Here is a 23443-nt window from a genome sequence, read left to right as displayed (position 1 = left end):
AAAATGGTATTAAAATGGTAATTAAAAATGTGAACTAACCATTTACACTCACACCTACAGTCACAGACTCACATACAGACAGTTTTCATACAATTAAGCTCTAAGAACTTCTAAACCTTCTAAACCTACAATACCACTCTTTTCCCAACCGTTCCTGATAACCCACACTCAACTCCAACACAACTTGACTGTCAATGGCAAAAATGAACAGTGGATGCTGTGATACTGAGGTGCTGCAATCCCACAGGCGTCCCTTCTTTGCTCGCGCCTGGTGCAGGTAAGCGCGTGCCAGCGCACAGCACAACCTGTTGATCTCTATGGAGGCAGGCAGCAGGAGTTCTGCGCATGCGTGAGCGCCTGGAGCCCTGCATCAACTCGCTATATGAGACCAGGCGCGGATACAGATGCAGTTTTCTTGAACAGCCGCACGAATGGATGGAACCGAAACGAACCGGAGGAACTGCGCGAAAACGGAGCAACAGAAGATGTTAGATTCCGGAGGAAACCAAAGTGGACCTAAGGACAGGGTGACTCTTAAAAAAGAAATTGGTCTCTTGAGCGCGTGCGCCATAATTATAGGTGAGATATTTCTTTTTATTCAGTATAACGCCTGCGCTCTAAACCGGCTTCAACTTTCTCTCTCCGCATGTTCGTTGTCTGTCATTTTCTATCTGTTTGCTTCTCTTTAATCTATTTATCTCAATCTTCTGCCTTCACTCTTTCATATTCCTTATCTTTAATGATATCTGTCCACATCTGGTCTCTGAAATGCACTTCGCTCTAAATATCGAGTGTTTGTGGTATAAAATAAAGTATTAAAAAGCAAGCTAGGTCTCAAAACTCATGTCCAAACTTATATCGTCACGCTGTACGGCTGTCTTGCTTTGTTAGGGCAAGTGAAGACAAAACAGAATTGCTTGGTAGAGAAGAGCGTCTCATGCCATGCGCTTCAGTTCTCCATCAGACTCTGTTCATCAGAGCGCGGATTGCATCATTTGAGGAAGAGAAAAAGCCTGAAATTCAACTCCGCGCTTACGTGGCTGCAACCCACTACACGATGTCCTTCACGTGCCCCGAACAAACCCACCATACAGGACTCCATTGCTGTATACTTTGCTGTCAAAAAATATAGAATCAAAGTAGGCGGAAGCGTGACTTTCTTAAGATCGTATTGCTGCCTTAGATGCAAACACAGATGTCTCGTGTTATCCATATCTAGTATCTGCAAGATTATCTACACTGCAAGGTGAAAGTGTTCATTGTTGTCAGTAAATTAAAGTATAAGATTAAATGAGTTTGGGACAGTAAGATAAATCACACATTCATATTTTCTTATGTACTGTACAGCAGTAAAACAGACTTTAAACTACATTTTTATCATTAGTGTGTCTGGTTTCAGTTTCAATACAGGCATATACTTTAAAGAACTGGCTACAAAATAGCTACTGTACGTTTCCCCCTTTTAAGGTCCCATATAACTAATGTTAACTGTTTGATATGGCCTTGAACTGACTGTTGTATGATCAGGTGGAAGTGGTTCATTGTTTTGAGCTTGATTTTCCTGTGGAACATTAACATACAGGTGCATCTGGAGATTTCAGTTACTGTTTGTTTATGGTTTAGTGGCTTTATGGGTAGTAAGCCTGACACAATTTTGTTCACAGCCAGTGACAACGCTGTAGGTAAATTTTTGAACTGGAACAAGGGGGAGTTAATACTTCTGTTAAACAACCATGTCGACATTGTTTTGTTATGTTGTGAGATGTGCGACCAGCCAAGAGTCAAGTGCGGTGTAGTGTGACCCCATGAACTTCATTCAGGAACTTTGAGCCTCATTTGACTGAATTTTTTTTAGATGCGCTGGGCTCGTTAACTTCATTGCTCGTTAACTTTATGCAGTTCTGAGGCGCTGGGAACAAACATTCACATTCATTCACAATACTACCAAATTCATACGAACACCCGCAGACAAAGAGAGAACTCAAAAGGATTACATAATGCTTCAGCCCATAACTGTGGCTGAGCCTCATATAATTAAAACTCTTTTGTTTAAGTTTCCTGAAGCATAATCAATTAGGCACTATACATGCTCAGGGTTGTTTGTCTAAGATGTATATGCCACGAAGCAGAACATTTACCTTTTACTGGATACAGGACTCTCATCTCGATTTCGCAACTGGTGATGACTCTAACATTGATGATCTTATTCATTGTGTCCGTTTACCTGGAACGTGCAGCAGCGTTTTGACAGCCGAAAGGACAGTTTTTTTAGAATAAACTGTCTTGCACTGAAAAAACAACAACAATAAATAAATAAATAAATAAAACACGATTGCAGATTTTTATAAATATATATATATATTTTTAAAGATATTTCAAGTAAGAAACTGATATAAAAGCATGAGATAGACAGAATAATCAAAATCTCACTTAAATATTTCCATGCACTTTGTACAACTGGCAATAAGAATTTTTCATGTCTCTTAATTTCTGATACAAAAAAAAAAAAACCTTAGGCGAAGGACTTATAATTCAGTGCAGTAATGTAATTTATTTTAGATTATATGAACAGTATATACTAAACAACCCATTTCTGTTTCTCTTGTTTTCTCAGGCAACATCATTGGCTCAGGGATCTTCATTTCTCCAAAGGGGGTTCTAGATCATGCAGGCAGTGTGGGGTTTTCACTCATCGTGTGGGTTCTAGGAGGAGGGATCTGTGCCTTGGGATCTCTTTGCTATGCCGAATTGGGCGTCACCATCCCCAAATCAGGTGGAGACTACTCATACGTAACTGAGATCTTCGGGGGACTGGTGGGGTAGGTCTTTTGTTGCCCTCCAGAGTGGTACACTCAGTGTTCATGTAGCTCAAACAGTAGATCAAGGAACTAACAATGCCAAGGCCATTGGTTCGATTCCCAGGAAATGTATGAACAGATGCAGTATGAATTGTTTTGGATGAAAGTTTGCCAAATGGCTAAATGTCAGTGTGGATGTCTCAGTTTGTGTGTGAAGCACACAAGGGAACTTCTCCTCAGGGAGATTCACATGTGTTTACCACTCAGAATTCTGTGTTTGTATTGTATTGGTGATGATAAAGATGGCTATTTGTTTATGTATTTTCACAGGTTCTTGTTGCTGTGGAGTGCTGTGTTGATCATGTACCCAACGACACTGGCTGTGATTGCGCTCACCTTCTCCAACTATGTGCTGCAACCTGCCTTCCCTAACTGCCTGCCCCCATACATCGCCACCAGGCTTCTCTCAACCACCTGCGTCAGTGAGTAAAGCACACACCATTAGTAATAAAACAATCTTTTACTTTAGCAGGTCAGCTCTGATTTGGTATGGCTTAATTATAATTTTCTAGATACAGCAAATTACTTGAAATATATGTATACTGTAGGGCATACTAAGGATGCACCAATAATTACATTTTGTCCTGTACTGATACCGATAGTGTAGACAATAATTATTTAATAAGCAATTAATGGCATCTATTGTCAGGAACACAACTGGACACAGATGCAGGTTACAGTATGAGACCAGTTTATTCAATAAGTCCAAAAGAAAAAACTCCCTCAAACGAACAGAAACAGGCCGGGAAATAAGGAAAAAGGTCCAACAGAAAAATAAGAGACTTCAATGTCCTTGCGCAAACACCCGGCAGGGGGCACCCAATGGCGCAGCCGCGTAGAGAGCGGAGAGGGGAGGAAGACACGAGAGAGCCAGTAACGGAGCAAACTGAAACACTTCTGAGGAATGCAGGTGCCCGGTCTAGGAAATGAGGGAGGAGAAAAAATAGAAAACAAAGCAAAACCAGTAGCAGCAAACAATGGCACGACAGAACAAGACTTGACTGGATCAGACAGAATGGCTACACATGGACTATAGTCGAATAATGATCTGGCACCAATTGGCACGACAGACGGGAATAAATAGAGCAAGAGATGAACAGACATTGAATTCAGGTGAGCGGAGTCAAACAATTAGAAGCGGAAACTGTAGTAACGAGGGGGAGGGAGGAACGCCACAGATAGGTGCAAGACGAATTATCAAAACCAAAACAAAACACCATGTGCACACGAAATGCAGACATATACAAAAACACACACACACACACAAGAACGGGGTGATCAGACAGCGGACATGACAGTACCCCCCCTCCGACGGACACCACCAGGAAGGTGCTCACCTCTTCGCTGGTAGAAGTCCTCGACCAGTGTCCGATCCAAGATGTCCCGGGCCGGAACCCAGCTCCTCTCCTCTGGGCCATAGCCCTCCCAGTCCACAAGATACTGAAAGCCCCGACCCCTATGTCGGACATCTAGCAACTTCCGCACTGTAGAGACCGGGGAGCCATCCACTAGACGGGGGGAGGGGGGGTTGGGGCAGAGGGAACAAGAGGGAACAAGAGGGGAATGGAACACAGGTTTAACCCTGGAAACATGGAAAACAGGGTGCACCCTACCAAGCGTGGTAGGGAGCTTGAGCTGCACTGCCGCCGGACCCAGGACCTTGGTGATACGGTATGGGCCAATGAACCTGGGTGCCAACTTGCGTGAGGCTACCCTGAGAGGCAGGTCCTTGGTGGAGAGCCATACCCTTTAACCACACACATAGCGGGGAGCAGGAGTCCGGTGACGATCAGCTGCTGCTTTGGTCCGCCTATTAGCCTGGGCCAAGGCCGCCTTAGCCCTCTTCCAGGTGCGTCGCCACCGTCAGACAAAAGCCAAAGCAGATGGGACCACAGCTTCGGGTTCCTGTGTGGGAAACAAGGGAGGTTGATAACCGACAGAACACTGGAATGGGGACATACCTATGGCAGAGGCCGGAAGGGAGTTATGGGCATATTCTACCCAGGACAGCTGTTGACACCAGGAGCTGGGATTGTGGGATGCCAGGCAGCGAAGAGTGTGTTCCAAATCCTGGTTGGCCCGCTCGGACTGCCTGTTGGTCTGGGGATGGAATCCTGATGACAGACTCGTAGAGGCCCCGATCTGCTGACAGAACTCCCTCCAAAACCGAGAGACAAACTGGGGACCCCTATCAGAGACCACGTTGACCGGAAGAGCATGAATCCGTAATACGTGATCATCACCTGAGCAGTCTCTTTTGCTGAGGGGAGCTTGGGAAGGGGAATGAAATGGGCCGCCTTGGAGAAACGGTCCACCACCGTAAGAATGACGGTGTTACCCTTAGATTCCGGGAGGCCAGTGACAAAATCAAGGGCCAAATGTGACCAGGGGCCAGAAGGGATGGGCAACAGGTGGAGCAGACCAACGGGAGGTGCATTGGAAGTCTTGTTCTGAGCGCACACCGAGCAGGCAGCCACGAACTGCCTGACATCCTTGGCCATGGATGTCCACCAGAATCGCTGATGGATGGCAGCCAGCGACCTCCGGACTCATGGATGACAAAACAGCCTGGACGAGTGACCCCACTGGATTACTTCAGAGCGCAACTTGGTGGTAACAAACAGATTACCCGCTGGACCCCCCTTCGGCACAGTCCCCCTAAGTAGGGCCTCCTCTACTCGTCTCTCGATGTCCCAGGAGAGGGATGCCACCACCACCTCTTTGGGCAAGATGGTGTCCGCTGACTCCTACCCCCCAAGAGCCTCGAAGAGACGATAAAGAGCATCGGGCTTAACATTTTTGGACCCGGGCCTGTATGATAGGGTGAAATTGAACCGGCCAAAGAAGAGGGCCCAGCGAGCCTGTCGGGAGCTCAGCCTCCTGGCTGAATGGATATACTCAAGGTTTTTGTGATCTGTCCAGACCAGGAAGGGCCGAGCTGCACCCTCCAACCAGTGCGCCACTCCCCCAAAGCCAGCCTGACCGCCAACAACTCCCGATTACCTATGTCGTAATTACGTTCTGGGGGACTCAGGTGGTGGGATAAGAAGGCACAGTGATGCACCTTTCCATCCTCGTGCGACCGCTGAGATAGGACTGCGCCCATACCGACATCTGAGGCATCCACCTCAACAATGAATTGACGTTCAGGGTCTGGAATAGACAAGACAGGAGCAGAGATAAAACGGGACTTTAATTTATCAAAGGCCTCCTGTGCCCCAATATTCCACTTGAACAGTACCTTGGGAGAGGTGAGTGCAAGTAAAGGTGCAGCAATCTAACCAAAGTTCCGGATGAACCGCCGTTAGAAAGTGGCAAACCCCAGGCACCGCTGCATAGCTTTACGAGAGTCAGGAGCTGGCCACTCGGCAATGGCCCTTACCTTACAGGGGTCCGCTTTGATCTCCCCTGCAGAAACAACGAACCCCAGGAACGGAACCGGCTGGGCATGGAAGACGCACTTCTCTGCCTTAACATAGAGCTGGTTCTCAAGCAGCCGTTGTAACACCTGGCGAACATGCTGAGTGTGTACCTGCAGAGATGGGGAAAATATCAAGATATCATCAAGATACACGAAGACGAAGCAATTCACCATGTCTCTCAACACGTCGTTAACCAAGGCCTGGAAGACAGCTGGGGCATTGGTCAGACCAAATGGTAGGACCCGGTACTAAAAGTGTCCCGTGGGTGTGTTGAAAGCTGTCTTCCACTCATCCCCCTCACGTATGCGAATCAGGTGATAGGCATTCCGAAGGTCTAGCTTGGTGAAGACCTTGGCTCCCTGCAATAGCTCAAAAGCAGACGACATAAGAGAGAAGGGGTACTTGTTCTTAATAGTGATGTCATTCAGGCCTCGATAATCTATACAAGGACGCAAGGAGCCATCCTTCGTCTTGACAAAGAAGAACCCAGCACCTGCAGGAGATGAAGAGGGTCGGATGAGACCGGCTTTGAGGGCTTCAATAATATACTTGTCCATGGCCTCCCTTTCAGCGGCAACCCTCGATCCGCAATGCCATATTAACAAGATCGTCAAAGTCACGTGGCAAGTCCTGAGTGGCCAGCTTATCCTGGATGTCATCCTCTAGCCCTGCACGGAACATAGCTCGACAGGCGTCCTGATTCCAATCCAGGTAGCTGCCAGAGTCTTGAAATGAATCGCATAGTCCGTCACTGAGCGACCCACCTGACGGAGCCGTGCTAGCTGGTAAGCCACTTCCTGACCTCTGGCAGAGCGGTCAAATAGCCTCTCCATCTCCTGGCGGAAATCTTTGAAAGAAGCACGACAGGGAGCTTGAGTCTCCCGGACGGAGGTTTCCCAGTCTCTAGCCTTGCCAGTTAGAAGAGTCAATACAAAAGCCACCTTGGGCATCTCAAGCGCATATGTGCGTGGCTGCAAGGCAAACACCACAGAACACTGGGACAAGAAGGCCCGGCAGGAATTGGGGTCCCCATCATAGGGTGGTTGGTTATTGCATCGGGGCTCAGGCTCATGGCGAGGAAGATGGTGAACTGCACCACCCTGTGCAGCCTCTCGTTGCAGCTCTTGGATGCGGGTGGTCAGCTCAGCCACTTGGTTTGCTAGGAAGTCCACCTCCCTTGTGGTGTTCGTCAGTCTGGCTTCGTGCTGACCCAAAAGAACACCCTGCTGGGTGACTGCGGTTCTGACAGAATCTGCGCCTGCTGTGTCCATCTTGGCCAGATCGTTCTGTCGGGAACACAACTGGACACAGATGCAGGTTACAGTATGAGACCAGTTTATTCAATAAGTACAAAAGAAAAAACTCCCTCAAACGAACAGAAACAGGCCGGGAAATAAGGAAAAAGGTCCAACAGAAAAATAAGAGACTTCAATGTCCTTGCGCAAACACCGGGCAGGGGGCACCCAATGGCGCAGCCGCATAGAGAGCGGAGAGGGGAGGAAGACACGAAAGAGCCAGTAACGGAGCAAACAGAAATACTTCTGAGGAATGCAGGTGCCCGGTCTAGGAAATGAGGGAGGGGAAAAATAGAAAACAAAACAAAACCAGTAGCAGCAATCAATGGCACGACAGAACAAGACTTGACTGGATCAGACAGAATCGCTACACATGGACTATAGTCGAACAACGATCTGGCACCAATTGGCGCGACAGACAGGAATAAATAGAGCAAGAGATGAACAGACATTGAATTCAGGTGAGTCAAACAATTAGAAGCGGAAACTGTAGTAACGAGGGGGAGGGAGGAACGCCACAGATAGGTGCAAGACGAATGATCAAAACCAAAACAAAATACCATGTGCACACGAAATGCAGACATACAAAAACACACACACACACACACACACACACACACACACACACACACACACACACACACACACACACACACACACACACACACACACACACACACACACACAAGAACGGGGTGATCAGACAGCAGACATGACATCTAATAAAATTCTTAACTATTTTGTTTAAAATAAAAAATAAATTCATTAAAAAAATGAAAAATGGATATTTGAAGATTTGCTGTACTCCATCCATGCATCCATTCTCCATACCACTTATACTCTGTAGGGTTGTGTGGATTGCATGTAATAGTGTTAAATTCTATTGCTTTTAAAGATTGTCTTTAGTGAGCATGTGATAACAGCAAAATGTCATTTCCTCTAGAGGAAATGAGCATTAACAATTATATATCCAAAATAACCATCAATGCTGTTAAGTAAAAAAAAAACTCTAATGTGGTGCTGACATATAGTGCATCCCCAGTGCATACAGAGTTTCATTCTGACTATTAGACATAGTCATAATGAGTCTACTTTGTCCTTCATTCTGTCTTTCTCTCTTTCTTAATCACTCCCCCGTGTGTATATATACCCCTTTACTGTGATTCAATCTTGATCTGAGCACTGATCCTGGTGGGCGCATGGCAGGATATTTTTGGAGCTAGTAGAGATAAACCAGTCAAAAGTATGTCTATGCGTGTGTGTGTGTATGTGTGTTTGTTTCCGAAGAGCCCCGTGACTCAGCTGGTTTGGACCTGTCAGATCTGGACAGGGTCTCTCAGGAAGAAGTACTGGGGGTGTGTCAACGTGAGGCCAGTGGTCCTAATGACAGTTCTGGCTGAGCTGAGCCATCCATCCCTATTTTTGGCAGCAGAATCTGTCCTGTAGAACAGCCAACTAAAGCTTTGAGTCAGACATACTTCAAAGAGCAGGGGTAGTGGCTCTATTTATGGAAGACACCTCATGTACTTGCCTTATCAAAGGATGCTGGATCTGCATCCCAAATCTCTGCACTCTCTTCAGATTAGCCAGATTTTTGGGAACATATTTGTTTGGGTCTGGATAGCAGGGTGGGGTTGGTATCGATGTCATGGTATTGGGCACCTGACCCTCAGGCTGTGTGGCATCAGACTCCATAATGGTGCCAGGCTTTGAGCCGGCAGAGCATTTGGGCGTGTCCTCTGTATTGTGTATTGTCTAGTTACCCCAATGCTCTCTGATGTAAAAGAGCATAGAGACGGGACTTTGTGAATGGCGCTAAAATACCGTTAAACCTGACAAATGAGGAGTGAATTATGATCTTTTGGAGTGTGTGAGTCATGCTTAGGAAGGGCACAGTTCTAATGCGCACCTTCCCACAGTCTGTCATTAACCCTTCGACCAAGCAGATACCCTGTAATAAGATGAGCCATTCAAAGACCTCAGGAAAACACCCGTGGTCTTCATACACTTAGTACCTTTTTTTCTCATACAGTTCCTATACAAATGCCCACAAAAAAGTCTCTTGCATTGGATTCACAAGTTTTATCTGCCTGTTGTATGGTTACAAATTTCTACTGGGCCAGTCAGTGGTGAGGACTGAAGCAGGGTTGGACGAAATTCAGAATTGAAAAACCGTCTCCCTTTCAGTTTATAGTTGGAATTTTAATTGAAATCGGCATGTCCACAAGAAATTAGTTTGATGTAAAATGAGGGGATGAGAAATGAACTGGATTGCAACTCAAAAATAAAAATAAAATGCAGCAGTAACAAAAAAATGTATGTGACAAAACAGTAACTACATTAATTTTTTAGCAGATTAGATAGAGAGAAACATGCAATTAACTCAGCCCTGTCAAAACAAATTTTAATTTGGTAAGACTGCACCACAAAATGTTATTCCATCTTTAATAAGATAGCTCAAAAATGTAAAATATTATTTGTTAATTTTTAAGTTAAAATTAAGTGTTCTTTTGCCATTCATAAAATGAATGAAATTCAGTTAAAAATACTGTATATCAAATACAATAGCAAATACAATTATTGATTATTCAAATTCAGGAATATGCCCTGTAAATACACAAACCTAGCTTGAAGTGGAGGTGCAGGTGTTTTCAAGCTGTCTTTGTTGATGCAGAAGTGGATATTTTTAATGGTTAACTGATGCATCTTTGCATGAACCCCTGGTTATGAGTGAGTGAGTGTTCTTAGTTGCACTGTGTGAGAGATTGTCTATATTGCACCATGTGTTATATTTGCCCTCCCCTTCTGAATGTTCTGAATGAATGTCACAAGCTCTGTCTACTGCAATCAGATTACACACAGAGATACCCCCCCCCCACACACACACACACAGCTCCCACCGGTCTGGATACACAAACAAACACACAGACCTTTGTGAAGCGTCTTATAAACCTGCATAATAAAACTTAAATCAATCTCTCATTTGACTTGGAAAAAAAGATGTGTGCTACATTACTTTTTTACAACTGTATCTTTAATGGCAGGTAGTTTACTGTTCTAATGCTTTGTACATTTTTATTGGTTTATGAGTGTGTGGAAAGCCTGTGTAAATGTAAAGGCCACACACTCCAGAGACTGAAACAGATCTGTCCATGTGACTCTTGTTGCTCATGTCTGCAACATTATTTCAAAAAGATAAATACTTAAATCCTACCACAGAAGTAAAGAGACAATACAAATCAAAAGATGAAATAAATCAATGTATTTTCAAGCAGTCTTGAAGAAGTTCCCACATATAATTTTTTTGTAATGTATTTTTCAATATGTAAAACAGTTTAAAAAGCTTTCCATTTTCAACATTTAGTAAACATGACACTTATTTCAGGCTTTGGCCACAGAGAGTTGTAGTGTTTAGCACATTTTTGTGTGTTTAGTGCATCTTTTGTAGGCTTTATCGGTCAATTAGCTGCAGAGGGATGCCCCTCTCGGGGGTTTGAAGTGAGTAGTTGTATTTTGGCAGATTTAAAGGCTGCTTCTGCACTTCATTAGAATTCTCCTCTCATTAGCTTTGTGTTCATTTAACTTCATTTGGCCACCCTTAGTCACTTTGCACTGTGATACAAAACAGAAGGAGCTGGAGTCAGATCCGCTAAAGCCAAACAAGAGGAAACAAAACACAGGGCTAACACTGTAGTGCTCAGAAACCTATCGTATACAATTTTGTGTAAACACCTGTCACCACACATTTTATATTAATGTGAGATATTTTTTATCATTTATGTTAAAGAGTTGTACAGGAAGTCATACAAGTTTAGAACAACATGTGAGTAGAAGCTAATATGTTGCCTGGCTACCGTAAACTGGCAAATAATTTTTTTCGATTCAGATTATTATTACTAATAAATATTACTTTGATTTGAACATTGTGTCTTGGATCATCTTGCTATTGCTGTAATTTTAAGGTCCCTTAGACGACCCAATCCCTGTGGAAAAAGACACATTGAGGCACATTGTTTTAATCACGTTGAACTAAGAGAGAGACATTCTTATACAATCAACATATTTATAATTTTTCTGAATAAAATATGAAAACTACATTTGGATGCACTGTGGATGCTGGTTTAGGTTTTAATTGTTTGCTTTTACCCGAGTTGTATGTTTATCTTAAAGACTGCTGTACGATGTTGATCCACTGACTGACTCTGAAGGTTGACAGGTGTTGTGTATTGAGCTCAGGATCACATGAGCGGATGAAGTTGAGCAGGTTAGCTGTTAGTTTGCAGTCTGTGAGCCACTCTTCTCGACTGCGTACTTTTGCCAAAAATTCAGCTGGCGTCTGGACCATTTTTGTTGTGGGGCATCGGAAGCTGTTTGTCTAGGGGGGTCTGACAGATGCCCCGCATGTGTTTGCGTGTGTGGGCGGGTAATTCCGGCCACTGATGGATGAGTGGGGGTAACCCGTCTCCCCTTTGCCCAGTGTCTCCCTCCACATGCCTGGGTATACTGTGCCATCAAGCCCTGGAGACGGACCTCTGTGTTCCGGATCTACCGGAGCTGTTACACAATACGGCTGAACACAGAAGCCACTAACCTCAGTCACAGATGTACAGACAAGCAATGGCCTCTAATGCCTGTACTTCCGCTCGAGAACGTATAGTTAATGAAAGAAGTCCCAGTTGTAATGTATAAAGAAAGATACCTAATAAATATGTAAGGTAACCATATCAGTGTACGGTTAACTTACAGATAACCAAGTAAAGTTATTGGAGGTAATGTATCACTCTACTTTTCCTCTGCACTTACATTGACTTCAGTTAAAGAAGTTGTTGTCAGCCTTTTGACTCTAAGGCCCCCCATTGTTCATAACAATATTTGAAGACCAGACACTCATAGTGTCTGTAAATTACATTTCACGATTCCATGTTTTAAGAGCCGCATGTTTTTGAAGGCTACTACTCTTTTTAACCAATTAATTTGCATGATTTTTTTTCATTAATTTGTGGTTTACAATTTCTTGACAAGCATAATAATAAGAATAATCGACCCCGCCTCAGATTCAACTGCATTTATTTCCAGCAAATGTAAAAAAAAAAAAAAAATAGTATTAACATAAAAAGATCACCGAGACATAAACTGAAATAAAGATTCACAGGCGTTTGATGAACATAAATGGAATAATGAGTCACAAGTCGCTGTGAGAATCTGGTGTGGCCACCAGCTGCTTTAATTGTCAGCAGATTTGCCAGTTCTTGATGTGAGATGTTAGCCTACTCTTTCACCAGTTTTTTTTTCAGATTCAGTAGCAGATAGGTACATTTCTTTCTTTCTTTCTTTCTTTCTTTTTTTTTCTTTTTTTTTTTTTTTTGCTGTGTTTATATTCATTATAAAAAGTGCCCATGGAGTATTAAGTTTTTAAGTTGATTTTTAAGTTGCCTAGAAATCACACTATAATCAGATATTCCAAGACTGTGAGAAAAATAAAGTTGCTGAGGATTAATCTAAGAGATATATTGGTTTTAGTTGTTTTAGCTGATTTTAATGGAAATTTTGTCTTATTTTAAATTATGAAATTATCTTAAGGGTCCATTGAAAGTTTTTTGCCTGCAGCAGTAAAATCTTTATTTCCCCTCTTTAAACTAATAAAAATAGATGTGACCAGTTAGTACTGCTCTTCCAACTAAATCACACTGTTTCCTTTACTGTCACAACCCGATTTGTTCCCATGACACTTATTTAGTTTTTATTATTTATTTATTTGTGAGAAATCTCATTGTTAAAACATTTGAAGTGAAAGTCGGTAGTTCTTAATATGTGATTATTAATAAATTAGATTAACTTTTTAAATATTCCTTTTTCAGGGATTTTTTTCCATAATATTTGAGGGAAATGATGATTTAAAACTGTGAGTTTGGACTGTGTGAATGAATAACTGTGTGTTGACTGCCTGTGTTTACAGTGTTCCTGACGTGGGTGAACTGCTCCAGTGTGCGCTGGGGGACACGGATCCAGGATATTTTCACTGTGGGGAAACTGCTGGCCCTTGTCCTCATCATTGTAGTGGGAATGATCCAGATTGCCAAAGGTATGTCAACTCAAGTATACTTTAAAGGAGTGATCACCTCGTGTTATCTTGGATACCCAATGCTCTATTATAGTCTTTCAGGCACTTCTAAAAAAGAAAATTTGAAAAAAAATAAACACAGAGCTCCTCAGACCCTTATTTCTAAAGGCATTATTGTCTCGTGAGATCTGATGCGATGTTTTGGCTGTCGTGTATGGTGTTTGGCTACAGTGGCTAGCATTCATAGAGTCCATTCCCCGTGTTTACCTCGAAGCTAACGTTACATACAATAGCCGCATTAGCAGTTAGCTGTTGTTTGTTACACACAGTAGAGCAATAAAACACAGTCTTACCGTTTCAATTTCAGGCAAGCCTCTGATGGTGGGGATGGCACCTTTTCCCAAACGGAGCTTCGAGGCCAACTTAGCCTGATATTGCCCAAAATTTGTGAATGAATCCTGTGTAAAATGTTTAGCGCAGACACTAAACGATACGCTGGTTGAAAGGGTTGTAGGAACCTGCGTCATTAAAAATGAATTTCATCCACTGGTCCTTGATAGTTTCGTCCGTTTTTGGTATAGAAAACACATTTGCATGTTGTTTACGGCAGTCAACCACAGAGCAACTCCGGTGTGCACTACGTTTCTCCATCTTTCTTTGTCGAATGAATATGAGGGGGAGAGCGGCAGGGCGCGGCTTCCTGCTGTGGTGTCCATATTTGGTATATCCTCCCCCCGTCTTGACGTCAAGTCGGGGCTGAAATCAAAATCTCGTATTTGAGTGCGCGTGCACGCGCGCTGGTTTATAAACCCTGAGGTAAACAAACGCTTCACTTTTAAATATCGGCTTCCCGGCCAGAGTATAATCGTTAGGCAATCATAACATACATTGATTCTCGTGGAAAAGTGCAAATTGTGGGTCATGACTCCTTTAAACTTACGTTCTTGCCAGCCATTGTCTTAAATTAAACATGTTACTCTATCACGAAAAACTGAGTTCTTTGTGCTGTCTACATTAAAACCGATGCAGTGTGAAGTATATATATATATATATATATATATATATATATATATATATAAAACGATATATTCCTAATGATTTATGAATGTAAACTACAGAAGCAGACAGTGCAGTTGAAAGATAAAAGAGAGAAATAAGTAACGTAACACGGTCAAACACTCCCAGCACATTAAAGCCAGCTGTTACAAGCTTAAACAGAGCAGTTGTCTATTATCTAGTTTCATAAATCACCCTTTCTAAAACTTGAACAAATAACCTTTAAAGCTGCACTACACAACTTTTAAAATCTAAACAGATTTCGAAACACTTGCCGATATCCAGTGTGGGGTGTAATGCATTACTAACTTCGTTACTGTAATTAAATTACTTATCCACTGAAAAGTAAAGTAAGGGATTACTGCTCAATTTTAGGTAATTTAATTACAGTTACTTATAAAGTATTTGTGTTACCTACAGTAAATAATTTTAACAGTTCTAAAATCAATATTGAATTTGAAATCTAACCCAATCTATCTCTTTAACCCTTTGCACGCCAGCGTGTTCACTTTCAGTTTTTTCGGATTCACAGAGAAACCTTAAATATTCAAATACAGATAAGACTAAAATCAATCAAATCTACAAAGGCCCTACTTGTATCTGTGTACACTGATAATAGTAACAAAACATTGTGCTTTTGCAAAATAAAGAAAACAAACTGTGCACTTTCTGACGTCTAGGTCTCCGTGAGCAACTTTCTACACGTCACAAACTCAGCGAATTTTTGACACAAGGACAGGAGAAATATGTCTATAGAAAGATTGTGTTTAATTTTAAATTCAACAAATATTCTCTGATTATGTAATCTGTATGAAACTAAAGCGAAGCACAGTCTTTCCCGTATCTGAACTCATTATATGCAGTCACCTGTGTGCAAATACCCTCATCTAGATACAAAAAATAGATAGCTTAAAATAAATAAATAATAATAATAATCAAGATTCGTCTAATTTTCGTCATTTTTGAAAGAAGTCCTGCTATGAGGAATTTACTTCAGAAGAACAGCGCGATCTGACACGGCTTTATTCAGCACAGAAGATCATTTATGTAATTTATTCTTACCTACATTAGTTAACCTGTTATTTTTACATAAACCTGTACAGATTTCACTAGTTGGGCTTTTCCTGAAAATCTTTACCATTTCTTAAGCTTTTTTTGTTATTCAGAGTATTTCTATTTGTTAACCAAAGAAGGTTACATAAATGTTTAAGTATTACAGTTGTTTTAAAGCTAAAAGGCTAAACTATTGTGTTAGACTCAAATTGAAAGAATAAAGAGTTTAATTTCTATCAAGGTTTATAGGGATTTTAAGATTTAGCCTAATTAGCGATTTGAATAATTAAGTTAATTATTGAGTAACTAAGTTACATGTCAGATAGAGTAATTAATAAAGTAATTGAAATAAAATATTGATGATGTAATTAGTAATAGTAATTAATTACCCAACACTGCTGATATCAGACATCATACTACTGCCGACTTTGTAAATGGCTACAGAGAAAGACTGGACACCATACACTAAACGACTGAGGATCACACACTGCCAGACTCTCAAGTCGTTCTGAACACATCAAAAGTGTATTCCAGCCTTTAGATAACTCACTAAAAAAACCTTTTTTGCAGTATTTAATGGGTTCAAACATACATTAATTGGAATGAACTTTAGTTAACTGAATCAGAAAATGATAGCTCATTAGGATTTTGTGATAGTGTTTTGAAATGTTGCAATAGAGTGTAAAGCTGACTCATTTACTTTAGAAAGTTCACAACAAACTAAGCTAAGACTGTACCCAAAATGTACATTTTAGACTAAATTTGCACAATAGTTTTAACGATGTGAACTTTGTGTGACTTGTCTTACACAACTGAGTGATATCACAATAAAGCAGTGGTGGTCAGTCCTGGGTCTAGAGATGGCTATGACCTACTTTAGGAAGACTTTATTTTTATTTAGCGAGCTTGTCTGGAGGCACTCCCTGAACTGACAAGAGAAAGAAATGAGTAAACGAGAAAGCTAAGCAGTGCAGTTTCACACTTGAATGAACAGAGAAAGAGATTTTTGGAGGCTTTTGCTATCTAGCAGAATAATTAAATCACATTGATGACACTAAAGCGTCAAGATGAATATGATAGATTGTTCCCAAGAGCATCTGAAATATACAGTGTTTTATCCTTCAGGTACAGCCCTGAGGTCATACGCATATCTTCTATGTCCTCTCTCTAGGACACTATGATGCATTGGAGCCCCAGACAGCATTTGAGTTCATAAGGGATCCTTCAGTGGGCCAGATTGCTCTTGCCTTCCTGCAAGCCTCATTTGCCTACAGTGGATGGAACTTCCTGAACTACGTCACTGAAGAGGTGGTTGAGCCTCGCAAGTGAGTCTCGATTATAATGTATGTCACAATCATGGCCGGCCCATCTTACAGTCAATAGAGGTGATGGCCTTGGGGGCCTCGTGAGGAGAAGTAAATGTTTTAGGACAGTTAATGCAGAGGAAATATTTGTTGTTCTCAATCAGCAAATTGTAATTGCCACACAGCATAGTGCACAAACATGAGAACATGCATAAACCTTGTCTAGCACACCAGCCACAATTTCCATGAAAAACCCTATGTAAAAGAAGCTTTTAATCTCCAAATGCCAAATAACTGACAAGTACCTTCTTTTATCACCAAGTGACAATAAATACAGCAATAGTATAAATAAAAGCATCCACCAGTGAAACAAAACAGCATTGTAATCTGCATAATATATTCATGTCGCGTAGCATCAAGTACTGTCTTATCAATGATTCCAAACCATCCTCAAAAGAGCTCAAGTTGTCGAAATGCACAAAATAGGTTACAGAAAGGATTACCCCGCAGCTGTTTGAGATGCTTGCTGTGTTTCAAGCACGTTTGGATGGCAGAAACAGCACTTCTGTTGCCAAAGACTAGTCACGTTTTCTCAAGAACAATCTGGGCAACGAATTAAAAGACTGTCAACAAAAAGATGCAAAAACTCTGAGCGAAAATGTGAGTCATTAATCTGGAAATTAACCAGCCTGCTCTCTAAACTCTCATAATCATGATTTAAATTTAATAAATTTATTAGTTAGTGTATGTATATATGTATATTGATTTTTACAGAACTTAATTCAGCTTTGTCCCACTTTCTGTCTGCAGGATTTATGTGTTTATTCTGCTACAGGAATGCACTTAAAACAAATCAAATTCTATTATTATACATCTACTATACCAGGGGTGGCATATTCCAGTCCTGGAGAGCCGTAGGGTTGAAGCAAAACTCTTGCGGACTGCGGCTCTCTAGGACTGACGTGTGCCACTCCTGTACTATAACAACTATCCTGTTGTTACTGGGAACTAAATCTATTAAAATTGTTTCTGTTAAAATAAAATCTTCAAAACTTTGAACAAAAATGAAAAACTTTGCCCTAGAAACTAACTGAAATAAGTTAGCAACTAAAATTGCTAAAACTAAAACTGAGAAAAAAAAATCTACTTAAAATATAATACTTTGGGTAACTCTTGGTTTGTGCTCTAGGAACCTTCCACGTGCAATCTACATCTCCATCCCCCTGGTGACGCTCGTCTATACTCTCACCAACATTGCGTACTTCTCCTCCATGTCCCCTCAAGAGCTGCTGGATTCAAACGCTGTCGCTGTGGTGAGTTTCTCTGATCTCTTCTGGCTTATTCTGCTAAAACAATCTATTAAGTGCTTTGAGAAATTAGCATCTGTTTTTGTGTGTTGTGTTGCAGACATTTGGAGAGAAGCTGCTAGGAATGTTCTCCTGGGTGATGCCCATCTCTGTGGCTCTTTCCACCTTTGGGGGGATCAACGGATACTTGTTTACATCTTCTAGGTAAAGAAACATTTGAGTACTATTAAAATGGCCTAATACAGCAACTTGCTTCAAACTAAAACTTGCTTCATTGTCCGTCCTCCACAGGTTGTGTTTCTCAGGCGCCAGAGAGGGTCACCTGCCCTACCTGCTGGCTATGATCCACCTTAAGAGCTGCACACCAATTCCTGCCCTACTCGTTTGTGTGAGAGAGAAAGAGCTATTCACACACACAGAACACATGCAACACAACACTGCTTTCAGTCTGCATGATTTGGTTGATCTGACTCCGGTCTAAATGGGGTCCAGAATGTTTTGTGAACAGATCCCTCAAATCACATTCAGAGGTAATAGAAAACTCATGGGATTGTGTTGAATTTATTGTATAAACACTAGCTAATCTGTCCTGTTGTGTTGTGGACAACAGTAAAGTACTGCCAACTCACCTGTCAATAAACCACAGCACTAAAACAAGGTTTAAACATTGCTGGTTATGTGCCCCTTTTACAAGAAAAATAACTGTTCAGTTGAAACGTTTGGAAAAACCTGTTTATACTTCACAGATTTGCTTGACATTTAAGATTTAAGGACACAGATAAAGCACATTTAAAGTTCAGTTAAAATAGCAAAACATGTCACAAAACATCTTGTTTATGGTGAGAGTCGTTTTTTCCACACTATATCTAATTAAAAATGCAAAAAAATAAAATAAATAAAGATTTAAAGATATTTTTTTTTTTTATTGAAGAACATTAGAATTAGAATCTTGGATATTTTAGAATCACAGAATCAATCATGGTTGATTAAATAAATCATCATCAGCTTTCCATTCATTAACTTGTGCAGGAAAACTAGAATATTGCATAAAACATTTGCGAAGCACTATTTCCATCCCATTTGTTCAAAAGAACAAATTTGTCACTTTCTGGGAAACTGGCCCAAAGTATCAGTACTAAAAAATTTATAATTAAAAATGTGAAAATTTGTATGCACATTTTAAGGTTTTATTCACATCAAGTTGTTTCCATTACTTATCCCACAATGTCAAATACCTGGATGGATACATGGCTATTCACAGTATTTGTTTATTAAAAAGGTTTGAAAATGGGGCCTTGAAAAAGGAGTGAAAAAGGCTGAAAACTGCAGCATAAGTATAAACACTTATTACTAAGTACTGTATAAATGTGTCTTTCTCTCTTGTTCTCCACAGTGTACGGCGACCATAGTGATCCTGTGCATTGGGGACACCCATAACCTGATAAACTATGTGTCGTTTATAAACTACCTCTCATATGGAGTCACTATAGCTGGGCTGCTATACTACAGATGGAAGAAACCCAAACTGTTCAGACCCATCAAGGTACTCGCCACCTACAGACCTCATTAGGAAGATTGATTTAGATTGACTGCTCAGTGTTCAGGTGGTATTCACCTATTTCTTCTTTCACTATTTGCAGGTAAACTTGTTGGTCCCTTGCAGCTATCTAGTGTTCTGGGCAGTGTTACTAGGCTTCAGTCTGTACTCAGAGCCAGTGGTGTGTGGTATGGGGCTGGTGATCATGCTCACTGGAGTTCCCATCTACTTCATTGGAGTACAGTGGAAGAACAAACCACACTGGATTTCCAGTGCTGTGGGTGAGCAAGACCAGCCAAAACTGTTAGCACTCTGCAAAACTGTTAGCACTCTGCAATGAAAAGCCATCTGACATCTGTAAATGTATATGTGTTTCAGAGAGAGTCACGTATCTGGGGCAGAGGTTGTGTTATGTGGTCTTCCCTCAGGAAGATCCATCTGAAATACAGCCTCTTACAGAGAAGTCAGAGCTGTGAGCGTCAGCAGAGACTCCTCGCACTGCTCTTTGAAATAGCAAAGACCAGTTTTCCATCCGTTCTTGAGTGTTTTTCTTGTCTGCTGCTGTACTTGAGGAGATGCTTCCCAGAAGCTCCTCTGAGACTCAGCTATCACAGCAGAAGAAACAAAAGTTTTATATTTTCCTGCTCAGACATCACATTTCCTAGTTGTAACTGTTCTCCCCTCACATACGTCTGTCTGGACCTCACCGTGAATGCACCCTCCTAATGTCCTGTTGGAGGTGAATTTGTCCTTTTTGTGTTTTCCATGGGAGTTGTTCGTTTTTTGAAAGCTGTTGGTGTATTCTCATGTGCCTTACAGGATCTCACTCTGTTTATGAGGTTTTTATCTTTACTTTAAGTAGACTTTTTATTAGTAATCCCCTGTAAGTGAGCAAAAGGGGTAATTGTTGATGCCTGTTTACCTCTTAACCCAGTCTAAACTCCATCGGTGAGTCTGAACTTTCTCACCTAGAGGATTAGGCCTTGTCCTCTAGTCCTCCTAATACTTACTCCCTCAGGCAAAAACGTAATAACGTCTAGCTATGCTCAAAATGTCTATGCAAGAACAGTGTAGGCACTTTAATGTAGTTGCATATTTTTAGCTCATATTGCACGATAAACTTCTTGCTTTGCTTCCTGAATAAGCCACAATCTCCTGCCACTGTTTAACAGAGGCTCTGCCCCAGCACTTTTTAGCACTGCCAGCCTCTTAGCCTTATGCTAATGATAGGAACCATGGGATGTTCCAAGTCCTTTCTTTTTGGATAATGTTATTTACATTAAAAAAAGTCCTCTTATAGGCAAAAGGATATTAATGCCTTTAGATAAACAAGACAGTTGTTGCATTTGTTTTGAGCACTGATCATGGACTTTCCACTGAGCTATGCAACAGCCATGATATCCATTTATTCGTTTGTAAACTGACCACCAAACCATCAAAGTCCTCCAAACAGATTTTGAGAGTTTGGATCTGAAGGAGTTCTTTTCCACTTTAACGTCACTTGAGCGCCATCTTCTGTTTAGATCTTTCTAGAACCCCGATCCTTCATGCACGCCCCAGTCCTCATCTCTTTCCAGGGGCCCAGCTCAGTGTCTCTCAGTGATGTCTGTGAGACTAGTGTTTATGTTCTCACTGCCCACGGCGGCAAGGCATGTTTTGAAAAGCACAGTACAGTGAAATTTTAATGTAAATATTGCTTAAAGTTTCAAAAACATCAGGGATTCATTGTGAGATCGCATTCCTGACATTAGTTAAGTGTGAGGCATATGTATTAAAAATACATATGCTCCATACTGTATGCACTATATGCTGAAAAACATTTTTTAAAAGGTGTTTATCAATAACAATATTAGCACATTAAATTTAATTCTGGAAAAGTCTGCAAACAATTGTGTGTTACTACATGTGTGTTTGAGTAAATGCATGAGGCTATTGCGGTCTCATTTAACTTTTCAGTGAATTTTTGAGTGAATTTTGAGTTGCATTTGTTGGCCACATGTCATTCAATCTGCCTCATTTCAGAAAAGCAACCATCATATTGCAAAGTAAGAAAGACAATACAATAATTTATGCCACACAAGAAATGCTTTTCTGACATCCCCTGACAAACATGACCATCAGAGGACACAGACTTGAAATGAGACACAGCTTATGTTACAGAAATATATGAACTCGAGAATCCTATCCATTTAGTAATAATGATGAAGGTTAAGATCTTAAGACTTTTAACAGGAAGTTTCTGTTATATGGCCACTGGTCTGTTATGCTACAGGGCTAACTGTGTTCTTAAGGGAAGATTAGGTTTATGAATGACTACACTTCATCCAGATAACAATAAGTGTGTCTGAATATCTAATGAAGAAATATTTCATCCTTTCAGCAAATTAAATACATTAAAACCTTTTCAAACATGTAGCGACCTTGATTGTTACAGACCATACACCGCCAGATTGGAAGGTGGAAAAATTGAATGTTTAACACATTTACAAAATATGTTCAAGAAGGCAACCACTGACTGCAATGAAAATAGGAAAAACAGATATCAGTCTAGGAGAGTGGTTCTCAGTCAGGGGTTTATTTAACTTAATTATATTAAAGTAACTTAATTGAAATGCTAAAAAAACAAATCCAAATAATATTTACTTCCCTCCCTCAATAACTTGTTTTTATTCAAGAACATACAGTACTTATATAAATACAAAATGAATTGTGTTTAATTATTGTGGTCCAATATTGTGTTGGACAATGGGTGGCCTTTGGTCAAAAAGGTTAAGAACCACTGGTCTAGGGTTTCAAGCTGCTGGCTGAATAATACGAAAAGACTTCATTGATCGCTATCTGTTGTCTTCTATTGGATTTTACTTGAATTCCACAGACCATAAAGGACAATATTAAAAAATGCCAAACAAGAGATCATGTATGCCGCAAGTAAAGTCTCTTAGCAGTGTTTAATCTTCAGCCATTTCAACTGAACCCATCATATGACAAGACAAATGAATGACAAATGACAAGACACATCTCTAACGCAAATGAATCTCAAGGCTTCACACTGTATTAAAACATCCGCAATTCTATTAAATTTATCAGTCTCTGAAATGGAAACTGTAAGATCAGACAAGAGATCCTGCATGAAGAATGGAGATATGTGAAATAACAGCAGCAGACAGAATGAGTAGAAGGAACAGACCGACCCTTTAGAGATGGGACCAGCTTTTTAGTTTGATTAGTTCTTATTTCTAAGCTTGGACCAGGACCAAGTGTGCTAAAGCAGCAAGTATGACTTGCACCGAGTATGTGGCACTACATTTAATAACAGAACATACATACATTCAGGGATATGGGTGCAACTTAATTTTACTGGCAAAAATGTCTCTCAAGTATCAAATGCATAAATGCTGATAAAACTGTAATGGCTGATATGAAAAACAAAGACATTAACGTGTGGGCTCAAACACAAATGTGATTAATGAGTCATTTTCCCACGCCTCTGTGATGTCCTGATGGCTTCAGAACTCAGTTGAGGCAGCAGTACTTCTCAGTTCATCTATAG

General features: G+C 41.0%; 1 protein-coding gene across 1 annotated transcript; it reads left to right on the top strand.

Moving 5' to 3' along the window:
- Positions 1 to 293: 293 nt before the first annotated feature.
- Positions 294 to 21771, top strand: LOC132106784 (asc-type amino acid transporter 1-like). The gene is made up of 11 exons (XM_059512776.1): positions 294 to 579; positions 2615 to 2819; positions 3129 to 3280; positions 13532 to 13657; positions 16917 to 17070; positions 18239 to 18362; positions 18457 to 18560; positions 18648 to 18744; positions 19750 to 19899; positions 19997 to 20174; positions 20272 to 21771. The coding sequence occupies exons 1-11, from the start codon at positions 432 to 434 to the stop codon at positions 20367 to 20369; spliced, it is 1536 nt and encodes a 511-aa protein (XP_059368759.1). The 5' UTR covers positions 294 to 431; the 3' UTR covers positions 20370 to 21771.
- The last annotated feature ends 1672 nt before the right edge of the window (positions 21772 to 23443 follow it).

The sequence above is a fragment of the Carassius carassius genome, chromosome 2 (assembly GCF_963082965.1).
Source record: "Carassius carassius chromosome 2, fCarCar2.1, whole genome shotgun sequence".
NCBI lineage: Eukaryota > Metazoa > Chordata > Actinopteri > Cypriniformes > Cyprinidae > Carassius > Carassius carassius.
Note: the sequence above shows the minus strand (reverse complement) of the source record. Positions and strands in the feature narration are given on the sequence as shown.

Bases quoted from the DNA above. Each gene is read 5' to 3' on its own strand.
- LOC132106784 (XM_059512776.1), top strand. From the start codon at position 432: ATGGATGGAACCGAAACGAACCGGAGGAACTGCGCGAAAACGGAGCAA. The intron at 13,658-16,916 runs GTATGTCAACTC...TCCTCTCTCTAG, and splicing joins AATGATCCAGATTGCCAAAG to GACACTATGATGCATTGGAG. The intron at 19,900-19,996 runs GTACTCGCCACC...CACTATTTGCAG, and splicing joins AACTGTTCAGACCCATCAAG to GTAAACTTGTTGGTCCCTTG.